Genomic DNA, 23,700 nt, shown 5'->3' with positions numbered 1-23,700 from the left:
AATGATAGGCCTACACATCATTACATAGTGTTCTTATTATGAAATTATATATATAATCTATTTTAGTTCAAAATGACTGGGGCCCTGTATTTTCTCTCACACTCATGTAATTGTCCTGTTTGTAAAATTATTCCTGATTTACACTAGTGCCAGGGAACAGAGAATCAGACACATTTTTATAAACAGGACTCCATTGGCATGGTCTCTTTCATTCCAGCTTTATGCTGAATTTTCAGAATTCAGGGCCTGATTCTCTTCTCACTCCCTTTTTTTCAACCTTCACTGACTTCAGGGACTGACATTAGTTACACTGAGATGAGAATCAGGCCACGTATAACTGTGCAAACATATCTGGAGTGAGGACCTAGATACATTTTCTTGCTGACACTTAGGATTTCACATCCATGAAGTATGTGAAATTTGGAGTCCAAGGGGCACTGCTGCTATTGCTGTAGACAAGTCGATTGCTGTTTTAACAGGCCACTCTCTCTCACTGAAACCTTTAACTGTTTTAAACAAGAAGACGCCAGTTAGAATTTCTGAAATGTCCGTAATGTCCAGTGCCTCTTTGTGGGCTTTCATGCCACCTAAAATTTCATTAGATTCATCTCAAAGGTCAAATCCTCTCACAGCAGACTGAACAGTGGGGACATCCATGGAGGACAAAGGAAATAATCACCTGAAGTTATTTTGTGGCAACTGTTCCAGTCATGTGAAGTGGGGGTCAAAAAGCCACTGGATCCTTTCCTAAATCCTTACCAGTGCAAATAGGGCTCAGACCCCACTATGCAGGACCTCAGACTCCTCCTCTTGCACAGTGAAACTACACGATGCACTACAAGGCAGTCCTCTAAGTCCACAAAGAAGGAGGCAAGATTTGTCTCCAAGAGCAGAAGTCTGTGCAGCGTTTGACTATTAGTCTTAGCCCTGGTCTACACTGGGGTGGGGAGGAGGGCAGGGAGGAAGGAATAGATCTAAATTATGCAACTTCAGCGACGTGAATAACGTAGTTGAAGTTGAGGTACTTAGACCAACTTACCATGGTGTCTTCACTGTGGTGAGTCAAATGCTGCCGCTCCCCCGTCCACTCTGCCTGCGCCTCTCACTGAGCTGGAGTACAGGAGTTGACGGGAGAGCGCTTGGGGGTCAATTTATCTCATCTAGACTAGACACGATAAATTGATCCCCGCTGGATTGATCGCTGCCCACTGATCCAGTGGGTAATGAAGATATACCAGACATGGGCAAACTATGGCTCACAGGCCCGTCCTGCCCAGCCCCTGAGCTCCCAGCCAGGGAGCCTAGTCCCCAGCCCCTCCCCCACAGCCACACAGGCTGCACTCTGGCCTCCCGCTCCCGCTGGGCAGCGTAGGGAGCGCAGCTGGCTCTGGTCAGATGTTGTGACTGCAAACTCCTGCTGCTGGGGGGGGAGTTGAGTAAGGGAGCGAGGGATTCTAGGGGGCAGTCAGGGAGGGGGGGCAGTTGGATAGGGTGGAGGATCTGGGGGGGGCAGTCAGGGGATGGGGAACAGGGAGAGTTGGGAGTGGGAGTCCTAGGGGAGCTTCTCAGAGGGCAGGGATGTGGATAGGGGTTGAGAGGGCAGTCAGGGGACAGGGAACAGCGGGGGGTGGATAAGGAGGTGGGATCCCAGGGGCAGTTAGGGACAGTGGGTCCCAGGAGGAGGTGGTCAGGGGACGAGGAGCAGAGGGCGGTTGGATAGGGGGTGGGAGTCCCGGGGGGGGCCGTCAGGGGGCAGGAGTGAGGATAGGAGTCAGGGGTCCTGGGAGGGGGCGGTCGGGGACAAGGAGCAGGTGGGGGTGAATGGGTTGGAAGTTCTGAGGGGGGGCGGGAAGTGGGAGGGAGCAGATGGGGGAAGGGGGCAGGCTGTTTGGGGAGGCACAGCCTTCCCTACCCGGCCCTCCATACAGTTGCGCAACCCCAATGTGGCCCTAGGGCCAAAAAGTTTGCCCATCCCTCAGATATACCCTTGATCTCAGTTTCTTTACCTGCGGAGGAAGGAATGGAGAATGCTAGAGGCAGGATGCTCAGCCTCTGTAGGAAAAGTGAGCCAAGTGGCTCCCTCACTGGTGTCTCCCTCTGGCAGATGAACGAAGCTTTGGCAATAGGCCAAAAAGTCAGGCACCTCCAGCCATTTTCTGTCATACGGAAAGTTCCAGCATCATGAGGCTTTGGAGGGAGGAGGCAAAGAGGAAAAAGAGAAAATATAGGGGGAACTCTTGGGACTGTCAGAAACCCTTGACATTACAGTTCCCTTGAGAAATGCACTGTGTGAAGTACTTCGTCACACAATGCACAATCAAGCCCTGCAACTCATTGACAGAGGATGTTGTGAAGATCAAAATTATTACGAGGTTCAAAAAAGAATTAGCTAACTTCATGGAGGATAGGGCCATCAATTAGCCAAGATGGTCAGGGACACAACACCATACTCTGGGTGTCCCTAGTGTCTGACTGACAGAAGCTGGGAGTGGACAAGAGAGGATGGATCACTTGATGATTGTCTGTTCTGTTCATTGTCTCTGAAGCACCTGGCATTGGCCACTGTCAGAAGACAGGATACTGAGGTAGCTGATTGGTCTGACCCAGTATGGCTGTTATGTTCTTATTTAGCTTTTCCTACTGATCACACTTCAGATGTATTTAAACTATGGGTTTTCTAAGTCTCTATCAGAGCCTCACTATTTTCAAGTATAGCAACCACTGAGCAAAGCTGGCATGAAGCAAAATACTTTCTGCATTGCCCTTTATTTGAATAAAAATGTTTTCTTATATCTTTTTGAAATGGCCAAATTACTTTGTTGTCACTTACAAAGAATTCCCACTGACCTACAGATAAAGGCAGATGAGTCATATACCTGTATGGAATAAACCTGCCTGTTCCCAAGTGTAGTTATCAAGCCACAGCACCTTCCAGTTTATTATTTTGGTTTCAGAAACTGGAAACCTTCATAAATTCTCTCTCGTCTCCAGGAAACAAATATAAGGAAAAAAGAAAGAGATAATCCTAACAAAGTATGCCAGGACACCCAGGACAGAGACACAAGACAGTACGAATGGTGTTTTCAAACCATGTGGGTCCAGGAATCATTCTGGACTGTCCAACTTAGATCCATAGATTCCCACAAACCTAGGAAACTGGTACTTGTTATCCAAGGGAAGGTGGCTACACCTTGCAGGATCCTGGTCTGTTTCTGTTCAGGCTCCAATGCTGTAGAAAGTCTCATAGTTTGGAAACCCTTTGGCTGCAGAAATATATTTAATTATTTCTGACACAGAATCTTCTCTAAAGCATGCTCAGAGGTTTGTATTGGTTTTTTTAAATGCTACTTGGAAGAGCTTTGGTTTGCATCATTTTGGAAAAGCTTCCAAAGCTTGAAAAACAATTCTCAGAGTATTAATTATTATTTATATTAGTGTAACACTCAAGGGCCCCAGGCAGGATCAGGGTCCCATTGTGTTAGGTGCTGTATATAGACATAGGAAGAACCAGTTCCTGCTTAAGGAGCCTACATTTTAAAAAAGACAAGTGACATATGGTGGTTGGGGATCGGAATATAATCAAGCACATGTGTTTATATAAATACCTGCTGCATTCCAGCCTCTCCTTTCTTATAGGTGCAGGCACGAGAATCTAGGTGTGTCAGGAGCAGCAGAATAAAAGCTTTCTTGCACTGCTTCCCATTTCTTCCTGCTGTGGGACTTCAACATACTCTTACTGAAAGCTCACCCTGGGCTTGTGTTGGCTAACTCACTGAGTACATCTTGGTGTTAAAGGGCTAGTGAGGTCCAGGGAACCATCTACTAACTTACATGGGCTTTGGATCAGGCCCAGTCAAGTACTGAATCATGCACTTCTACATTCCGATCTAATTACCAGAAAGCTATTCTGAGAGGAATGTACTTGGTTATGGTATCTAACAACCAAAACCTTCCTTTAAAACAAGGTAAGGCTGCTTAAGTGTGACATCACCTAACACAAACCCTTACAAGTAAGGAAATGCCAAGTTAAGAAACACCTCTTTGCTCTAGTGCCCACACTGCTATTGAAAGACTCTACATCTCCACAGGAAATTTCTTTCTGTCTCCACAGATAAAGAAAACACACACACCTTTTTAATATCCCTCACACCATAGCATAAAACTTTCACCACAGCCTCATGCCTGTCCCAGAGACATGCACTGTGCCACACACTTAACTTGTGCATGCCCGTCATCACTGAACATTTGCTGAGGTCACAACTGTGGGTTTGTGGCTCTAAATACTGCTTTTGCTTTCAGTGAGACTCTGTGCAGGTGTGTGAATTGACCCACATGGAACGTATGCAAGACTGGGCTACAGACTGCAACGGAAAGTGCATTGGGGACAGAGAGATGACAGGTCTATAAACGTATCTGGTGAGACCACACCGGGAATACTTCATACAGCTCTGAGCACCTCAGTAACAGGACGATGTTACCAAATTGGAGGTAATGGAGAGAATGTTCTTATGGGGGCCAGAAGGGCAGATTTATGAGGAAGAATTAAAAGAATGAATCATAGAATCATAGGGTTAGAAAGGACCGGACAGATCAATGTGTTGATTGTTTAAACAATGACTCTGTGAGAGTTGAGGGGGTAGAGATATAATAATTGTTTACAACTATGTGAAGGGTAAAAGTACAAGAGGTGTAGAGGAACTGCTTAAAGTGATACAAAAGAGTTATGAAGTAAAACCAAAGCAATGATAATTTAGGATGACTACTAAGTAAAACGCCCTTAGAATGAAGCTGAAGATTCTGGAACAGTCTCACAAGGAAGTGGTATAAAATTAATCATTTGAGTTATTTAAAACAAGACATTTAAAACAAGGGATTCTTCAGGGATTGGTTCTTGGCCCCAATGTGTATGATTCTTTTTGGACTATATCAATAACATTTATCTTGTTTGTTAAATCTGATAAGGAATTGAAGGGACATCTTAAGGTGATACGTTATCATTTCAAATGACGTTTTCTATCCCATGCACAAAGTCATTCTTGCATCCTGGGTCTTAATTGTTCTAAGATGTCAGCTAAGATGCTTATTAACTGTGTTAAAAAAAAGTGGTTTTTGTCCTTTTCCCCCTCCAACAAAAGCAAACAGGCCCTAAGTATGGGCAACAAACATCTGGCTTTACACATTCAAATGAGGAGCATCAAAACAAACAAGATAATTCACAGCTGACCACAAGGTCCCGCTGGCTCATTTGTTCGAGTAATTAAAAAAAGATGAGCTTCACCACCAATTAACCTACTGAGCACTAATTAGCGTTAATGAGAATTTGAGGTACTTGGTATAGCTTGACCCAGAAAGTCCTCCAGAGTTCACTAATTGGTTGGTGGCAAAAGCAGAGCTCACAAAGAAGTGAAGGTTAAAGTGGCTGCAGATGTCTCACTTAAAACAGAATCTCCCTGGAAAATACACGCATTGGTTGGGTTACATTTTTTTTTCAGAATTGCATCAGAATCTCAGTGGTGATTTGCTAGCAGAGCTGCAGAATATAGGCAGGTTATTTATAATGGATAAGATGATTTAGAATTTTTTCTTAAACTAATGTGTTTGGATTATTTAATATGTTTAGTCCAATATAAACATAAATATATGAGATGGTTTGTTTTTTCCTGCCCCTGCAGTATCCTGCAGGAAGAAATGTAATATTTGTAATTAAAGCCCTGACACAGCCATAAAATCTGCAAACAAATTAAAAAAAATAAAAAATGTGTATGTATATTCTGGCTGCTAGCCCTCTACTCTCTGAATACGTAGTAAATACAAGGCTAACGTATGGCCCACAGACTCCTAAATGTTATAAAATATAGAGGATTACACACAGAAGTTTGAGCCAACCGGACAGAAAAATGCACAGCTGTTTTTTCTGTTACTTGAATAACTATGAATCCCATTACCCTTCTATCTGCAGGTGCAGCAACACAATTTCTTCTATTCAGTGCAGTAGCAACATTTAAATCATGGCAAAGCTGTGATATAAACCAGAAAAACCTCATAGTTCAAGCTGAAATTCTGCCCCCTTTAAAGGGACTAGTAAGTGGGCTCTGATTTAATATGTTGCTTTCTGCTTGTGACACATCTTGTTACATATCTCTTTGTCTGAGGTCTCTTCCTCGGCTCGCTCAGAAATAACGCCTCTGAAGCCAGTGGTGGTCCGCCAGTGCAAAGCAGGTGTGAGAGGAGAATCAAATCCCCTTAACTTCAGCTAACTAAAGACTTTGTTGTGAGTCCGATAGTTTCCCTTTGTAACTTTTCTAAAGTTCAGAAATAATTTAAAAAGTACCTCAACATTTCTGTTGCTAAGAACTTTTGCTGTGGATTGCATGATTTTTAAACCTAAGAACTCTCCTTTCCGTTCTACTCATTCTGAAGTCACCTCATGCCCCTCTTCTTCAGCCTTCTCTTGCTATTGCATAGCTCCATCTTAGCTTTTCCCCTTTTGGGAACTCACATAATACAGTTATTTTTTTAAAATCAGCAATTTTTAAAAATCTTTATTAAAAGAAAAGCAAATTAAATTGGCATTTGTGGCCTAGTGATAGTGTAGAGGGAATGCACTCAGACACAGGGCCAGCTCCAGGCACCAGCTTATCAAGCAGGTGCTTGGGGTGGCCACTCCGGAGTTGGGCGGCACTTTCAGATATTCGGCGGCAATTCGGCGGAGGGTCCCTCATTCCTGCTCGGAGCGAAGGACCTCCCACTGAATTGCCACAGATTACGATCGTGGCTTTTTTTTTGGCTGCTTGGGGCGGCAAAACCCCTGGAGCCGGCCCTGCTCAGACATCAGGGCTACATGGGGGAGGGGTCCTCATGTGAATCAGTCTCCTATGGCCAGTTAGGAAGCCATATTGATGGGCTCCGTATTGGGGATATGATCCAACAGTGACCAGGACACCATAAGTGCTTAGATACTATGCTGGTGCTGGATGACATAGAAAAATCTTATATAGCTCTTAGGGTGGGGGGGAGGGGGAGGATGAGTGCGGTAAAGAAGTGAAAGAATCCTCCAAAATAATTGGTACACTCAAATAGCTGGGTAGGACTCTATTAACCAACCCCATGTGCCATGTCGTGCTGCTGTAAAATTCACTATGTATAATCCTCTGATTAACCTTTAGTAGAAATTATTGTTAGAAAATGGGCTGATTCAGGGGAGCAAGGGGACCTATGAAAAACAATTATCTACATGTAAATGGTGTAGTGACTGTTAGAGATGACCAAAGCGGAAGAAAAACCTGAGCCTCTTCCAACATGAGGCTTTGTTCTTTTCTCCTTAAGAGTGTATTGAAATGTTATTTTCAGCAACAGAACTGATGTCAACATAGAAACAGCAAAATCCAGGCTAAACTATTGATTGGATCACGGACTGAGAACCAAGTTAGATTAAGCAAATTCTGTGAAATTACTTTAAGGTGAAATTTACCTGGTACTGAGGACTCACCAAGATCCTGTGCATTACTTAAGTCCCACGTAAGCCCACAACACGCAACTTAAGAGGAGCCGTAAACTTTGCCCATTTATGAGAGAGCCCTGTACAGGTGTGAATTTCACTGTCAGTGAATAGATGAGTGGGTATTTGAGTACTGATCAGCCGGGTTTTTGGCATGTCAAGAAAAACAATGACTCTTACATGTCATGATGATACGCACAAATAGCCAGGGGGTTATGTTGGTTTGTCTCTCAATAACAGTTCATGAAAGGGAGGTGTTATTTTTGGTTATCTGACATCAGGCTGATGGAATGTTTTACTCTGTGAGATCAATCTGGGTAGGAGGTCTTTTTAATTTTAAAAGCAAACAGACTTTACTGATAATGAAGACGCTATGTAATCAGCGGAGATCTCCAGAGAGGTTCTTGAGGAAGTCATTTATGGCAGGGGTATTTGATACCAATATCTGAAGTGTATAATCGAAATCTTCAGCCTTTTCTTTGCAAAGTCAGCCTGTAGGCACATAATCAATATGTCACTCAAGTAGGGAGACTGAAATAAAAACTAGACAAGTGCTTTCTGTTTTTTCCTGTAAATATGCAATGAACCATCAACAAACACTAAGCACCAGATTATGGCTGGGGCACAAAGTATAATTGGATAGTGCAGAGAAGTGCATAGCGTTGCCCTAGATCAGTAGGCGACTGATCCAGGAGCTGGGCATTTTTTCTATTTTTACAATTCTAGTAGATTTTTCAAAATTATCTGAGAATAGAATGACTAGTTATTTTAAACACAAAACAAAGACTTATCAGTAGCCGAAGAGTCTGAGTTTAACAATCGATTGTATTGTTGTCCTCTCCCTCTTTCTATGTGTCAGTGTAGCAGTTAGGTTTTTACAGGTTAAACATATGACGCCTGCGTCAGCTCAGCTCCCACATAGCTCTACCATCTGTTTATCCTCAACAGATGTTACGAAGGTTCAGAATATCACACAACATACATGCAGGTGTTGCAGTAGCAATGCAATTGTTATGAAATAGCTTGGGAGCAGGAGACCTTTGTTTTACTGTATTTCAAATGCTTGACAGTTCCTTTTTCATTGTATATAACAGTTTACACAGAAACTGTATTATATGGATATTTGGGGCCAAATTCTTCTCTTTTTTCTACCCAGGCAACCACACTCAGAAAAGTCAGCAAGGCTGCATGGGTAGAAGTGATTTTTAGGGTTGGGGTCCTTTTTGTTTGTTTGTTTCAAATTATGTCCTGCTGAAGATAATACTTTCCTACTCATGGCCTTGTAAAGACCACTTGGATCATCCTTCGTTTTGCAGGTTGTTATAACTGGAATTGTATTGTAACCTTAACTATAAAGGGTACAACCAAGTGCCTGCTATAATAAATGTAAGCTACCCACCTAGGAAAAAGAAACAGACAGCACAGATACAAACAAAACAATTGGCCTGACACAGTCATAGCACCTTTCATTTCAAAGTGCTTCAAATATTTTATCTACTCATACATGTGTGTGTAGGTGTGCACGTGTGCATTACTGTTAACTGTCCCAAAATGTCACCAACACAGAGTTAAGATTGCTCCGTGCTGCTTCAGCTAAACTTAAACCTTTGAAAAGCAGGAAATGAAGAGTGATTTATTGTTTTCCAACCGTCCTCACTTTAGTATCAGTGCCGCCGTTTACTTCTTCTCCCTAAGTGCATCACTTTGCACTTACCGTGGGTGCTGGTAGTATCCTCTATAGATAAGGCTGCAATACAGTTCCAATTATAACATGCTTTTCCTACACACTCCTACGTTTCAGACACAGTCACCTTTGAGGTTGAAATTTTCTACGCTTGGTCTCTGCCCAAAGGTGATTTGTTATTGGAAAGTATGAACAAGATCCATTCAATCATTTTTAACTTTGGTAACGGTAGAAAATATACTTTTCTTGTTAACTACTCACTAAGACCAGCTCTACCACTTTTGCCGCCCCAAACAAAAAAAAGACGCTCGGACTACTGCCTGAACCGCTGAAGCAAAAAAAAAGAAAAAAAAGCTGCCTGGACTGTGCCACCCCAAGAATGGATGGAATGCCGTCCCTCAGCATGTGCCGGCCCAGGCACATGCTTCCTCCATGGGTGCCTGGAGCCGGCCCTGCTACTCACCCCTCCCCCAACTCCCTCCAACAACCTCTTTTACCAGATTTTTTCTGAAGGCCAGCTGTAAAAATGGCTGAGTTTTGACAGTGTCTGGGCATAGTTCTCAGTGCAGGCTACGACATTTGCTTGGTTTGAAGCATGTACTGGGCATGTATACAGTGTAGTTGTAGCCATGTGGGGCTCAGGATATGAGAGAGACAAGGTGGGTTGAAAGCTTGTCTTTCTCATCAATAGAAGTTAGTTCACTAAAAGATATTACGTCACGCACCTTGTCTCTCTACTGGGTATGGAGTATTTTCCATGTAGCCTTCCCTTGTTAAATGCAACCCTTAAAATAGCGCTCTTTGGGCTTGTCTGCACCACACAACTTTTAGCGACAAGGCTGTGTTGCTAAAAGTCAGTGTGCGTGAACGTGCTCTGTCGGTATTTTGTCTGCACTTTTGCCAACAAAATACTTTCATCCCGTGAGCGGCGTTAGCTTTGTCGGAAGGAGAGTGCTCCTGTCGACAAAGCCGCATTCACACTGCCACTTGCACTGGCAAAACTTTTGTCTTTTGCGGGGGGGCGGAAGAGGGCGGCTTTTCAAAGTACCCGTGAAAGACAAAAGTTTTGTTGACAACTTCGCAGTGTAGACACACTCTTTGTTACTAATGTATGTCATAATAAAACATACAGGATGCAAATTCTCCCTCTCCCCTGGGAGTGGGCAAAGGAGGAACTCAGGCCAAAGACACTGCTCAAGCGATTAGACTGGAGCTGTTGTCATAGAGCAGTTCTCCTGCTGTGCAGCCTGGAGGGAGGATTCCTTCCCCTTCTCCCTGTCGATCACTAGAGCCTAACCCAGTAACTCAGGATTAAGCACTGGGGGGAAGACTAGCCCCTTAATCAATACTCCTTCTCCTTTTGTTATGTCCCCACTGTTCCCACCTTTCAATTTCAATTTGCAGCTTAATTTTGTCCTGTGTGTTTGTACCTCCTTCAGCTCTAAGGTAGTCAGCAGATTTCATCACAGCTTTAAGCCTCACTCTGGATCACTGTGGGTTTTTTTTTTGAACTTCATTTGCTATTTTTGAAGGAAAATTATTTGATAGGAATTATCAACGTGATGTGATGTGAACCTACTGTACTGTAGAGGGAGCAAGTATAATTCTGTTAGTTTGTTCTATAAGGCTTAAGCTTGATCTAGCAAATTGTCACTTGGAAAAAAATTCAATCACCATGTTTATCTTTGCCAGGGCTATAGCTGATTTGCTGAGATGCTTCCCAACTGAAAGTAGGATCAAGCCCTGTGATTTTAAATGCCTTATGCAGAGGGGTCGAAGAACCAGAAATTAACAATACATATGAAAATGAAGAAAAACCTGTCATTTCTGTTTACCTATATCCAGATAAAATGGGATACCATAAAATAAAACAATTTATATATATATATATATGAATGAGGGGGGGGAGCACTGATATCATTTTATATGCATTTTGCTAGTAAAAAGAGTCTAATATCTTTTTAATAGAAAAACTGGGAGAAAAAAACATAAATGACAGTCACTTTGTTGTGTATGTTGATGGAGAAATCTTTTCTTTCCTTTCCTGAAATGGAGTGAAGAACATCTGGAAATTTTGCTAAGAAGCCCTAAACCTCAAAAAGAAAATATACCTCTCAACAGCAACCTAATTTTATGCTCAGCTGCACAAGATGGGCCAGATTCCAATCTCAGAGTTGTGTAAATCTTGAGTAAATACACTGAAGTCAACATGTAAACAAGATCAGAATTTGGCACAGCATATATAATGCAATTTACCAGCTTATAGCACAGAAGTGTATTTGTGTTTAATAAGATCAAGATCATTCTGTTGTTCCTGTTGATCTGAAGTGCTTTACTGAAACGGTCTCCCTCTCTCAATTGTATGCTGATTGAAATGCATCAATAGGAAATGACAAAAGACTAGTACTCGGAAATATAAAGAGCCCAAACCTTGATGTTAATGGAAAAATTCTCATTGACTTCAGTGGCAGCAGGCCCTTAATTTACACAGAGGCTTGTTTTAAAATATGTTTTAGCAATTCTATTTTTGCCTTTGTAAGACTGGAGGGTTTACAGCATTAGGCTACAGGACACAGTAAGGGGGCTGAGTCAGATTTCCTTGACTCTACTTTTCTTCTCTCAAGGGGCCTATTGAGTGAGCAAGCCTTCATAAGTCCCTGTGTCAGCTGGCTGAGCACTGATGGGGTCCTATAGCTATCGAAATGACTAGACAGGCATCTGCATTCACGGACTAAGTAAAGCAGAAAAGAAGATAAACAAGATAGCTTGCTCTAAGGAGGAAAGGCTAGTCATGCAGCTCCTTTTAGCAAAGCAACAGAGTAAGGTAGACCCAGCAAAAAGCACTTAAATGAAAGAGAATCTTTACTACAATGCAGCTGCTTGTTGGGCAGAGACACTACAGAGACTGTGAGGATCTGCTCTTTAAACTGCACTGAAAAACAGTGTTGGTTTCTTACCTGATGATAAAAATAGCTGTCTTTTAATGTGACTTTAAAGAGACTTTAAATCATAAGAGACAAAGAAACAAAGTGTAATGAAAAATCCTGCACAGAAGTACACTCAAAGAACAGGCCCATGCCTGGCTGGCTCAGAAAACTGATTTTGCCCATTCCTGTGTTATTTTACATAGGGCAAGAGGAATGTTGCATCACAGTTCCAAATGATTTGGGGGAATTCTTTCCCTTTTCTAAATGATATGGACACTTTGCGATTATAACTCAGACAAGTCCTTCAGCACCTTGTTAAGGGTGGAGTAAACTATTAAAGCATCAATATTATTCAGTATAAAATAAAAATCTCCTAACCCCCAATAAATAAATCCTGAAGGAAGTTCTCTATGCAAGTCTGAGATCCTCCTGAATATCAAAATTCACTTTCACAAAGCAAAGTATTGCACTACTTTATTCACTGCCTATTGGTTGGACACAGTGATAATAAATGGACATAGATTTTCAAGCTAAAAGTCATTTTGGTCCCTAATCAGTCTTTATTCAGACTAAACTCACACTGATTTCAATGAGAGGTTAGACAGAGAACAAACTAACATGACCCTCTAGATTTGGTCCTTTATGAGCCATGATTTGGGTAATAAAAAGTTTTAATTCAAGAATGTCTCCCCAGTTATTTTCAGTCACTTAAGTATGTGGATCAGTAGAAAATGTGTTTGTTTTCTTCATGGAAATTTCACATAGCTTCTTTGGTCAGGTGTCCATGTTTGCTTTGGCATGTAAATTGCCCTTTCACCTCTCCAAACTCATGTAAATTTAGTGCTAAATCCTGTCTTTTGTTACATGAGTGTGCCAAGGAGACTATTTCCTTCCCGGACCAAGGCTCACCCAAGCTGCAGCTGCACTGGATTCCAGCCCAGCAGTCTCTTGAATGTCAAATTAGGGAGTGGCTAATGAGCCTGCAGATCCTCCACAGGTAGCTTGTTGACTTGAGGGCATGGCAAAGCATCCACTCCCACTACATGCACAGAGGATTGTGAAGGTTTAGGATGCAGAGTGTGTTGTTCTACTTCCGTGCACAGGCAGGATGGCTCACTGAACCGAACATATGGCTGGCTCTGTTGTTTCCTTAACTCGCCTACTGTTCACAACGCTGATGAGTAAGGGCAGAATTTTGCCCTTTGTATTTAGGTCATGAATAAAAATGATTTAGGTTCTAGAAACTAGTCAGATGGGTTTAAGATTAAGCTGAGTTTAATGTAACCAATGAAGGGAAGCTGTTTAGTTTTCATTCATCTCAAAGGTTACAATGAAAAGTCTATTTCATATAGATATTCTGATTTTGGATACGTGTGCAAGGCTCCCACTGATGACACTGAGAACCTACCCAAGGCCAGAGTGTGGTCCATGGGGCCATCTTACCCAGGTTTTAAAAACCAAAACAAGCTGAACTGCAACCCAGAAGATAATTTGTGCCCCACTCCATAATACCATGTGCATGCATGACTTCAGGCGGTTTTTGAATCACATGCCGTTAAGCTGAAAAGTTTGTAACATCCCGAATGTGCACCTCATAGTTGCATAAGTGTTCGTAAGTCCCTCTCTTATCTTTAATTGGGTGTGAAGTATTTTGTGATACTTTTCTGTGAAAGACACTATACAAAAATAGTGTATACCACATGGGACAGGAAAGCAGATCCTGATGACAGCCAGCTTATCTCCTGGCACTGCCTGAACAAAGCATACATCTAGTGGCTATGTTTTCAGAAATACTTCCGACAAGTGCTAACATGTACTTAGGGAGAACTGGCAGTCCCGCGCAGTTTTAATATAGCTTTACCCACTGCACTAGAAACAAGTGGATTCTAGTTACTCACTTCCCTTCCCAGGTAGTCCCAGGGTAAACAGAAATATCATGCCAGCAGTCGGGGCACCCAGCAGGAGCAAGCAAAGGAGCACAAATCAGAGCGCTCCTGATTCCCAATAGCCCTCAAGAAATTTAAAAAAAAACAAAACATATAGCCAAATGAGAGAGACTGCAGCTCAAGGAAATTCCCAGTACGCCACTTTCCCATCTCCCTCCCTTCCCAAAGGAACAGCACATGATTTCAAGCAGGTGTGAAAGAGCCAGCAGACAAACAAAGGAGATAAAAGACATAATTCCAAGGAGCACTCAGGAGGCCACATCATAAGCATGACACTCCAACCTCTAGCAGACTGAGACACTCCACCATTATCTACTTCACAGATGGACCACCCAGAAAATCTGGGAGCAATTAGGAGGGAGAAAAAAAATGCATGGGGTAGGGGGTTGGGGTTGGGAAGGAGGGCCAGGAGGATTCCTTACATCATCTCCATGCAAACGTTTCGAGAATGAAGTGAATCTATATGGAGGAGGAATGCAGATTAAAGTGTTTGCAGTGAGAATGCAATAAAATAAAAGGCTATGAAAACATGTGACATCTGAATGAATTACAACACAGATGTTAAATTTACAAAAAGCCACAGCAACGTGTAAACATAAACGGGGAAGTCGATCAGGTTCTAGGAGACACGTGCACATTAACAGCTTAAACTCCAACTGCTTCTTGATGACTATTAAAGGCATTTCCTCCTGGTTTCACCACCCAGAGAGGCATTATGCAAAGACAACAGTTTTACTTTCCCCATCTCTAGTGGTGTCAATAGCAAACAGTTAATATTGTCAATAAAAAGCAAACCAACATAACACAGAAATACAATTGCGTACTCTGTACAAATAGATGAACCCGCTCACAGCAGATTCCCTAACGGTTTCACAGAACTGAATGTCTTGGGGCTGAAGACTGCTTGTTCTCAGAAGAGTCCTTTGGCCCCAATTCATTTCCTTTGGTCCAACAGGATTTGAGATTGTTGACTATTAGTTCAGGGTGCAAAGCATATATTGTTAAACAAGTTTTTGCCTGATTCTCAACAGTGCTGAGCACTTTCAGCTCCTGCTGACTCCAAGGTGGTTGCTAAGCACCCCTAAAATTTAGGCCATTTTTATTTAAGCATCTAATTTTAGGCCCTCAAGTTTCAAAATTTTGGTCTGAGCCTTTTACTTTTGTTGACTTTGCTCACTAAAGTTGTTTATTCATTTTAAATGATTCTAGGTTCACCCTAGCACCTTTGCATGTGGCTGCAATTTATAAATAAAACCATACATCTGTAGTACTCAAAAGCAGTAAGACTGAAAGTGACTCACTGTTAATTAAAATGACCCCTACATATTTTGCTTTTTTTTTCTTTTTGTTTTGTACTATTTTTCCTTCAATCTTGATCCCTGAGACTGAGATCTGGGCACTAAGGGCATATTATACAAACATATTAAAATTCATAATAGGAAATCTCTAATGCTTTTCAGTGTATTAGTCATGGTGGCAAATTCACTTCTTGGCAACTTGTGACTTGGTAGGCACTATCTGTAGAGAAATTAAGCTGAACATTTATTATCCAGCTTGCCTCAGCAGCAGCTACAATACGGCAATTAGTTTACCTTAGAATAGACATCAAAGACTCAAAGGATGACCTTGCCCTAGAAGAATGAAATCTTTTTAAAAGCCCCATTCCACTCAGTTTGCTAGTTTATAAGGTTTGCTAAAATCCAGTTTAATGATCATGTAGTTTCTTAGCAGGTCATGTGGTGCCATATTGTTTAAGGAACACAAGAATTAGTTATAAGCTCTTTTTGAACTCAGAGAGCTTTCCGATTTGCTGAGGCAGAGCCACTTTCTAAAGACGTAAACGAAACTGTCTGAAGGAAAAGCCTCACTATGATTTTCTTTAGCTTCTTGCAAAGCAGACAAAAGTTCCCACACAATATATATGCTCCCTTACAATGAAGCATTTAATAACAGCAATATGTTCTGTCCATATGGTGTGGCTAGAAGGGAGAAGCGCAAGTGACCATGCTGAGAAGTCTGTACTCACAGCCCTGTAAATTACAGACGAAAACTGAGAGCACAAAAGCTGTGAGGTCAGACAAACTGGGCCAGGTACCAATGCAGACCTTACTTTCTGTTTTCCATTCCTCCTTTTAATGCTGGCCTAAAATTTTTCATGTCCAGAGTCATAGCCAATTTTTTTTCTCATCCGAACATTTGATCAAAACCCCTGGTACCATCTAATATATAACAAACTTTGTTTAATCTGCTCTGGTGAACAAGTGGTAGTGGTACATGCCATCATGAAGGAGATTTGAGTTGGAGTCTCAAATTAGGCTTTATGCAGCAATAATACAGGAGAAATGACGTGAAAAAGATGGATTTAAAAAAAGAAGTGGGTGGATAAAATTGAGGATGATACTTAAAACCCCACCTAGAATTAGGTATGAATGAAAAAAGAAACTTGAGGGTGGGGGTGAAGGAGGAAAAATATCTGTTCTTTAAATTAGGATGGAATTGCCCCACCTCTTTCCATTACTATCACGAAGCATAGCTTTTCCCAGTTCTTTGGATTTAGTTTCCAGCTCCTGAACCTGCTCCAGCAAAGTTTTATGGTAGGTATGCTTGGCCCTGTATCACAAGGAAAAGACAAAAAAACGAAAACAAAAAACACATAAATGTTCACATGGCTGTAAAAGACCAAATTTCCTTCTCAGACACAAAAGGCACAGAGCCTTTGATTTGGGAAGATTTGGGAAATAGGGTAATGCAAGACTGTACAAGCATGGTAATTAGTCCAGATTCATAATATCTGGGTAATGTTACATGAAAAGGGCAGAACTGAAAGACTATAAACTCAGTATAGCTCATCTTCTTTAACAGAACACTCTGTCTGTATAAAACTGTGCAGAACTGCTGGACTCCGGAGACTTGACACCACTGCCATGGGACTGCTCAAGACCCGGTCATCCAAACAAAAGAGCAGGGTTTCACTGAATATTCATTGAAGTAAACCATGATTCCATTTTGTCCTTTGAGCCACACATTGTGGTGCACTTAAAACCTGATTACAGTCTCAGATAATCATTGCCATTCAAACCTTCTAATTTTCATTTACGAATATTGTGATACTGCACCCCATATTCTTCATAGTGATATTATTATGATATGATCATAGCATAATTATGATGTGTTTTATGCAAGATAAGTCACGTGAGACGTCATTGGAAAAGTTATGATTTGCTGAATATGATTATCTATTTGTACGCATGTTATCATTTTTGCATCTGAATTTATGAATATTGACTATTATCTGTATTTCAAATATAGTTATACCTGGGTGATACTCACTAGGCAAGATGGCTTTCTCTCTAGATAGCTGGTTGGGAAGGGCCTATTCAGGGCTATGAGCCATTAGGGAAAACAATAGTTCTTAAGAGAAGTTTATCTCCCATCTGGTGAGCCTTCCTGGAACACTCCAAACAACTTGTAAGTAATAGCTGCTATGACGCTACAAGGACATGTGACCAGGCCACATGATTCTGGACTCTATCTTGAGATATCAGTATTTTTCCAAAATCGCACTGGGAACCAAGTTTTGAAACAAAAGGTTCCCGCCATATGCTAAAGCTATATAAGGCAGGGAGTGACATCATCTGTGGTGCTTCACTCCCCACACTAGAGGACTCTTGAAACATCTGAGGAACAAAGACTGAACTGGGGAAAGTGCTGGACCCAGGCTAAAGGGATTTCTAGCCTGTGTACGAAGATCTGAGCACTCAAGCTTGTGCAGTGTGTGCCTTAAGAGTCTATAAATCTGCCTGTACCATCAGTTATGTTGAGTTTCTGCTAATACATATACAATCTATTTAGTATATTAAGCTTAGTTTGCATTTTTTGTTTATTTTCTAGGTAATCTGCTTTGATCTGTTTGCTAGCCCTTATAATCATTTAAAATCTATCTTTTGTAATTAATAAACTTATTTTACGTTTTAATCCAAACCAGTAAGCTTTGACTGGAGTGCTTGGGGAAAATCTCTGCTTGGTTACCCAAATGTGCATTGTCCTCTTCACATTGAGGGAGAGGCGGACCGGGTATTAAACCCATATACTGGCTAGATTTGACCAGGGCAGGATGTTACTGCTCTGGGGTCTAGGCTGGGAAGCTGGTGGTTAGATAGCCTGCGTGTAACTGCAGCTGGGTGTGTCCATACCTGTGTGAATGCTGGTGGAAGTGAGGCTGGAGGGCTTTGCAGCTTATCACAGCAGTACAATGTGAAAGGGAGCCCAAGCTGAGGGGGTCAGAGGGCTCAGTGGTACCTCAGTTCCTGGAGGCACCCCGGGGGGAACCAGTCACAAGTATTTCCAATTTTGTTAGACTTAAAAGATGCTTCCCTCCCCAATCAGCTTCCAAAAATAAAGTAACAGAACTGGCTGTATCCTATTTTCTCGAGTGCGGCATGTAAAGAACAATTTTTGTACCACAGGCATAACTAAAATTTATACATGCTTGAGTCTCTGGAATAAAGAGACTTGGGCCTTGTTTCAAGACTCACTTACATCATCATTCACTGGCATCACTCCTGAATTATGCTTCTGTAAGTGAGGAGAGATTCTAGCTCTCTATCTCCATATTCACAAAGTAATTTAAAAAAATTCAGGAATATCTTTCTCCAATGGACAGTTTCAGCCTCCTCTTTTATGTCACTTAATGGAGAAAGAGCATCCCAGGAGATAATATTGATTTATATATGACAGCAAAATACATTTGAAACAAAATGGAGTCAAGTTGCCTGAGACACCAGTATAGACTTGAAAAGATAAAGTATTTGCCTCTCAGTATTAAAATGGTATGTTCCAATTCCAGAGATGGCAAAGACATCCTAGGCAGACAGAGAGATGTAATTTACACCCAATAATCCAAAACATAGTTTTAATCTGTCTGCATTATGGGGAGGTACTGATTGATGTACGCATCATTAAAAGGTAACGAAGATACATTCATATTATTAATTCTGTGATTTTCATTATTCCTCCTGCTAAAAACCCTCACTACTGTGGACAAAAAGTCCATGCTGATACTACAGGTACTATTATTTATTTATTTACTTATTTTTAAGGACAATATTTTCAAAACTGATCTCTAATTTTGCATACCCAATTTTAGGCACCCATGGTTTGACTAAGCAGCCATGGCTCTGAGTAACATAAATGGTGCAGGATCAGGCCCTAAGTCTCAAAAGTGGAGGCACCCATAGTGAATGGCCACTTTTGTAAATGTTGGCCTAAACATGCATCTGAACACAAAAGAAGAGGCAGCTAGAGAACGAAGGGCTAGAGAGGAGGAATATGACAGGCTGTAAGGAAAAGGAGACTCACATAGTATTAAAGAATACAGTTCTACCAACATACTTTAGCAGTATACTTGAAGATAGAAATAAATACACCCAAATCAAGAGAGGGATAAAACTTGAACGGTAGCATGGACATATACTGATAGGCAATGAAAATAGAGTAACAGGAACATTTTAAAATTTGTATAGTTTCAAGAATGTTACATTACTCAGAACTGCACAAAAATTAATTAGATTCAAGTTACTGTGGCTACTTAGACTAATAATTAGACTCATCCTCCTCTTTGAGAACTGAAACTTTAGACAGTTTTTAGGAGATAAAGCCTGCTTTAAGCTTTGGGCTATTAACTCTTATAATCTTTCCAATTGACTCTGCTTTCACTTTCCTCTTAATTTGACTAAAATATGTTAAAACATTGACCTTGAACTTATCTCCTGCCTTTTAAAGAGACAATATCGAGTACTGTAGACTTGAGGAGTTTTAAAGTCTGAATAAATTTGGAACTTTACAAATTCTCCAGATTTACTTTCATATAGAGAGAAATCTGGAAAAGTACAAACTATCCAATCTCTTCGAAGACTCCATGTTCATCTTTTCAAGTTTCCATTCACCATAAGAGATTAGAGAAATGCTTTTCTTTTCTCTCCCCCAAGTGAATACTGAATCCAGAATGTAAACATAATGGGTCTTTAGCAACAGAGCGTCCAATTAGTGAAGTACAGTAAAAGCAAGCAATGCATTGAGAAATTTCACCATATGGCAAAATATTGTTGCCTTAAAGTCTGAGAGCATCAAAGTTATTTTTAAGTAATACAAAATGATGGACTATATGGGTACTGCATCCTAGCTGCGTATCTAGAAAATACTGATACGAAGCCATGTCATTGTCTTATTATTGGATATTTCCTTGGAGCAAGGACCTCATTAAAACAGACAGTAATGGTGAGAATACAGTATTTGTAAACGGCTAATTATAATCCATCCATGTGTTTCTAAAGAATAGGTGCTACAAAATGAAACTTTTATTCTTCAGGGCCTTATCCTGCTCTCATTGAATTCAACGGCAAACTTCCCATGGACTTCAGTGGGAGCAGGGAGAGGCACTTTGCCCAACTGCTTTTTTCAGAATGGCAGAAATGAACCTTTGAAACAGGAAAAGAAAGGGACAGGTCCCAGCTGTGCCTTGTACTTCACAAAATATCCTAGCACTGGGATCATTTCTCTTTACTATGAAATCCCCTGTTCCATATTATTGGTTACCAGGCAGTAGAAGTGCTGCAGAAAAACAGGTTTTCTTTAAGAATGTTAAGAGAGCAGAACAGAAGAGCATTCAGGGCTTAACTGAGCATTTTAGACACACCCCCATGTTCAGAGCGGTGTGGAGCCTCACTGCCTTAGAGGGAGAGCTTCTTATTAGAAGAGTTTACTCCTGGGGGAATTCTGCACCACTGTGCATGCACAGAGTTAGTTTCCCCTGCAGATTTTTTCTTCTCTTCAGAATATAGATTCTGCTGGAGAGGTGCTACAAAACACGGTTACTCACCTTTGTAACTGTTGTTCTTCGAGATGTGTTGCTCATATCCATTCCATTAGGTGTACGCGCCGCGCGTGCACGTTCGTCGGAAGACTTTTACCCTAGCAACTCCAGCGGGCCGGCAGGTCACCCCCTAGAGTGGCGACGCCATAGCGGGTGATATATACCCCTGCCGGCCCGCCCGCTCCTCAGTTCTTCTTGCCGGCTACTCCGACAGTGGGGAAGGAGGACGGGTGTGGAATGGATATGAACAACACATCTCGAAGAACAACAGTTACAAAGGTGAGTAACCGTCTTTTCTTCTTCGAGTGATTGGCTCATATCCATTCCATTACCTAGGTGGTGGGGTCGGAGTGAGAGGTCGCAGCGTGTAACACGGCAGAGCCAAAGGCTGCATCATCCCTGGACTGCTGGACCAGGGGCATGTGGGTAGCAAGGTGTGCACGGAGGACCAGGTCGCTGCCCTGCAGATTCCTGGACGGGTACTCGTGCGAGGAATGCCGTCGACGATGCTGGGCTCTAGTAGAGTGCGCAGTTACTCGGCCCAAAGGGAGATGGGCCAGGTCGTAACAAGCCCGTATACAGGACATCACCCACGAGGAGATCCGCTGCGAGGAGACTGGCAACCCCTTAACTCGCTCAGCTACGGCGACAAAGAGCTGGGTGGACTTACGGAACGGTGTGGTTCGCTCTATATAAAAGGCGAGCGCCCTGCGCACGTCTAAGGAGTGTAACTGTTGCTCCTTGCGAGATGAATGCGGTTTCGGGAAGAAGACATGCAGGAATATGTCCTGGTTGACATGAAAGGCCGAGACAACCTTGGAAGAAGAAATTGGGGTGTGGCCTCAGTTGCACCTTGTCCCGATGGAACACCGTATACGGGGGATCCACCACGAGGGCGCCGTCAGTTCTGACACGCGCCTAGTGGAAGTGATTGCCACCAGGAATGCCGTCTTCCAGGACAAGTAGAGGAGGGAACACGTAGCCAGCGGCTCAAACGGGGGGACATAAGACGGGACAACACTAGGTTGAGATCCCAGGAGGGGGCTGGGGGCGGACCTGGGGGTAAAGGCGCTCCAGCCCCTTGAGGAATCTAGCCACCATCGTGGTGTGAGAAGACCGAGCGGCCGTCGCTCCCGGGTGGAAGGTGGAGATGGCCGCTAAGTGAACTCGGAGAGAGGACACCAACCAGGCCTTGTTTTTTGCTTGAGCGACCAAAGGTAATCTAAGACGATTGGGATGGAACATCGGTGGGGTGGAAGCGCTTCTCCACGCACCAGCACGTAAAACGTTACCATTTGGCTACGTATGTCGTCCTCGTAGACCGTTTCCTACTTCCCGAAGTACCTGCCTCACTGGGAAGAGCAATGTAACTCGGACCGAGTCAGCCACGCAGAGCCACGCTGAGAGGTGCAGACGACTGGAGGTCCGGGTGACAAAGCCGGCGTGGTCCTGCGTGATCAGGTCCAGGTAAAGGGGCAGGGGGTACAGAGTCCGCTACGACAGGTCCTAGCAGCAGAGAGTACCAATGCTGACGGGGCCATGCCGGAGCGATGAGAATCAAGCGGGCCTTGTCCCTGCGCGCCTTCAGAAGGACCTTGGGGATCAACGGGAATGGAGGGAACGCATAGAAGAGGTGCGTCACCCACGGAATCAGAAAGGCGTCTGCCACTGAGCCCTGCTCGCGACCCTGGAAAGAGCAGAACATTGGGCACTTCCCGTTCCTGCCAGATGCAAAGAGGTCCATGTGGGGATGCCCCCACCTTCGGAAAAGCGTGAGGGCAACGTCCGGGTGAAGGGACCATTCGTGCAAGCAGAAGGATCGACTGAGACGATCTGCCAGGGTATTCCGAGCCCCGGGAAGAAAGGAAGCGACTAGGTGAACTGAGTGGGCTATGCAAAAGTCCCACAACATTATGGCCTCCCGACACAGAAGTGGAGATCTCATCCCGCCCTGCTTGTTCACATAGTATACTGCTGTTGTGTTGTCGATAAAAACCGAAACACAGCGGCCCTGGATCTGCCGATGGAACGCTTGACAAGCAAGGTGGACCGCCCTCAATTCCCGGACGTTGATATGGAGGGCAAGCTCGGGAGGAGACCAGCGACCTTGTGTTCGCAGGGTTCCCAGGTGAGCTCCCCATCCCAAGTCCGAAGCGTCCGTCATCAGGGACAGCGAGGGCTGCGGCGGATGGAACGGGAGCCCCGCACACACGACGGACTGATCCAGCTACCACTGGAGGGAGAGGAGCACGTCCTGTGGAACCGTGATGATCGTATCTAACGGCCGCCTGGCTGGGTGGAGCTGAGGGATGAGCCAGGACTGCAGGGGCCGGAGGCGGAGTTGGGCGTGCGCCGTGACGAAAGTGCAGGCCGCCATGTGGCCCAAAAGTGTCAGGCAAGTGCGCAGAGAAGTTAGAGGTGCTGCCTGCAGCCTCCGGATGATGGCTGTCAAAGCCTGGAACCGTGATGAGGGGAGAACGGCCCTGGCCATGGTGGAGTCTAGAACTGCGCCGATAAACTCTATCCTCTGGGTAGGGGATAGAATGGACTTCTCCGCGTTGAGCATCAGGCCTAGACTCGAGAAAAGGCGGCTGACCATGCGGACGTGGGCGAGGACTCGGTCCTCTGACGGTCCCCGGATAAGCCAGTCGTTGAGGTAGGGAAACACGTGCACCTGACTGCGACGAAGAAAGGCGACGACTACGGCCAGGCATTTGGTAAACACTCTCGGGGCCGTCGAGAGGCCGAACGGGAGGACCGTGAATTGATAGTGT

At 43.3% G+C, this 23,700-nt stretch overlaps 1 protein-coding gene across 1 annotated transcript in view; it reads right to left on the bottom strand.

Annotated features, from left to right (window-relative positions):
• Window positions 1-23,700, bottom strand: part of ATP8A2 (ATPase phospholipid transporting 8A2) — a 612,384-nt gene that overhangs the window by 16,023 nt on the left and 572,661 nt on the right. The window contains exon 35 of the mRNA XM_075061658.1: window positions 16,561-16,665. Within this exon, the coding sequence (XP_074917759.1) occupies window positions 16,561-16,665 (105 nt within the window). The remainder of the gene's footprint in view (window positions 1-16,560; window positions 16,666-23,700) is intronic.

This window comes from Chelonoidis abingdonii, chromosome 1 (assembly GCF_003597395.2).
Source record: "Chelonoidis abingdonii isolate Lonesome George chromosome 1, CheloAbing_2.0, whole genome shotgun sequence".
Lineage (NCBI taxonomy): Eukaryota > Metazoa > Chordata > Testudines > Testudinidae > Chelonoidis > Chelonoidis abingdonii.
The sequence above is the reverse complement of the archived record's forward strand: the minus strand, read 5'-3'. Positions and strand labels throughout refer to the sequence as shown.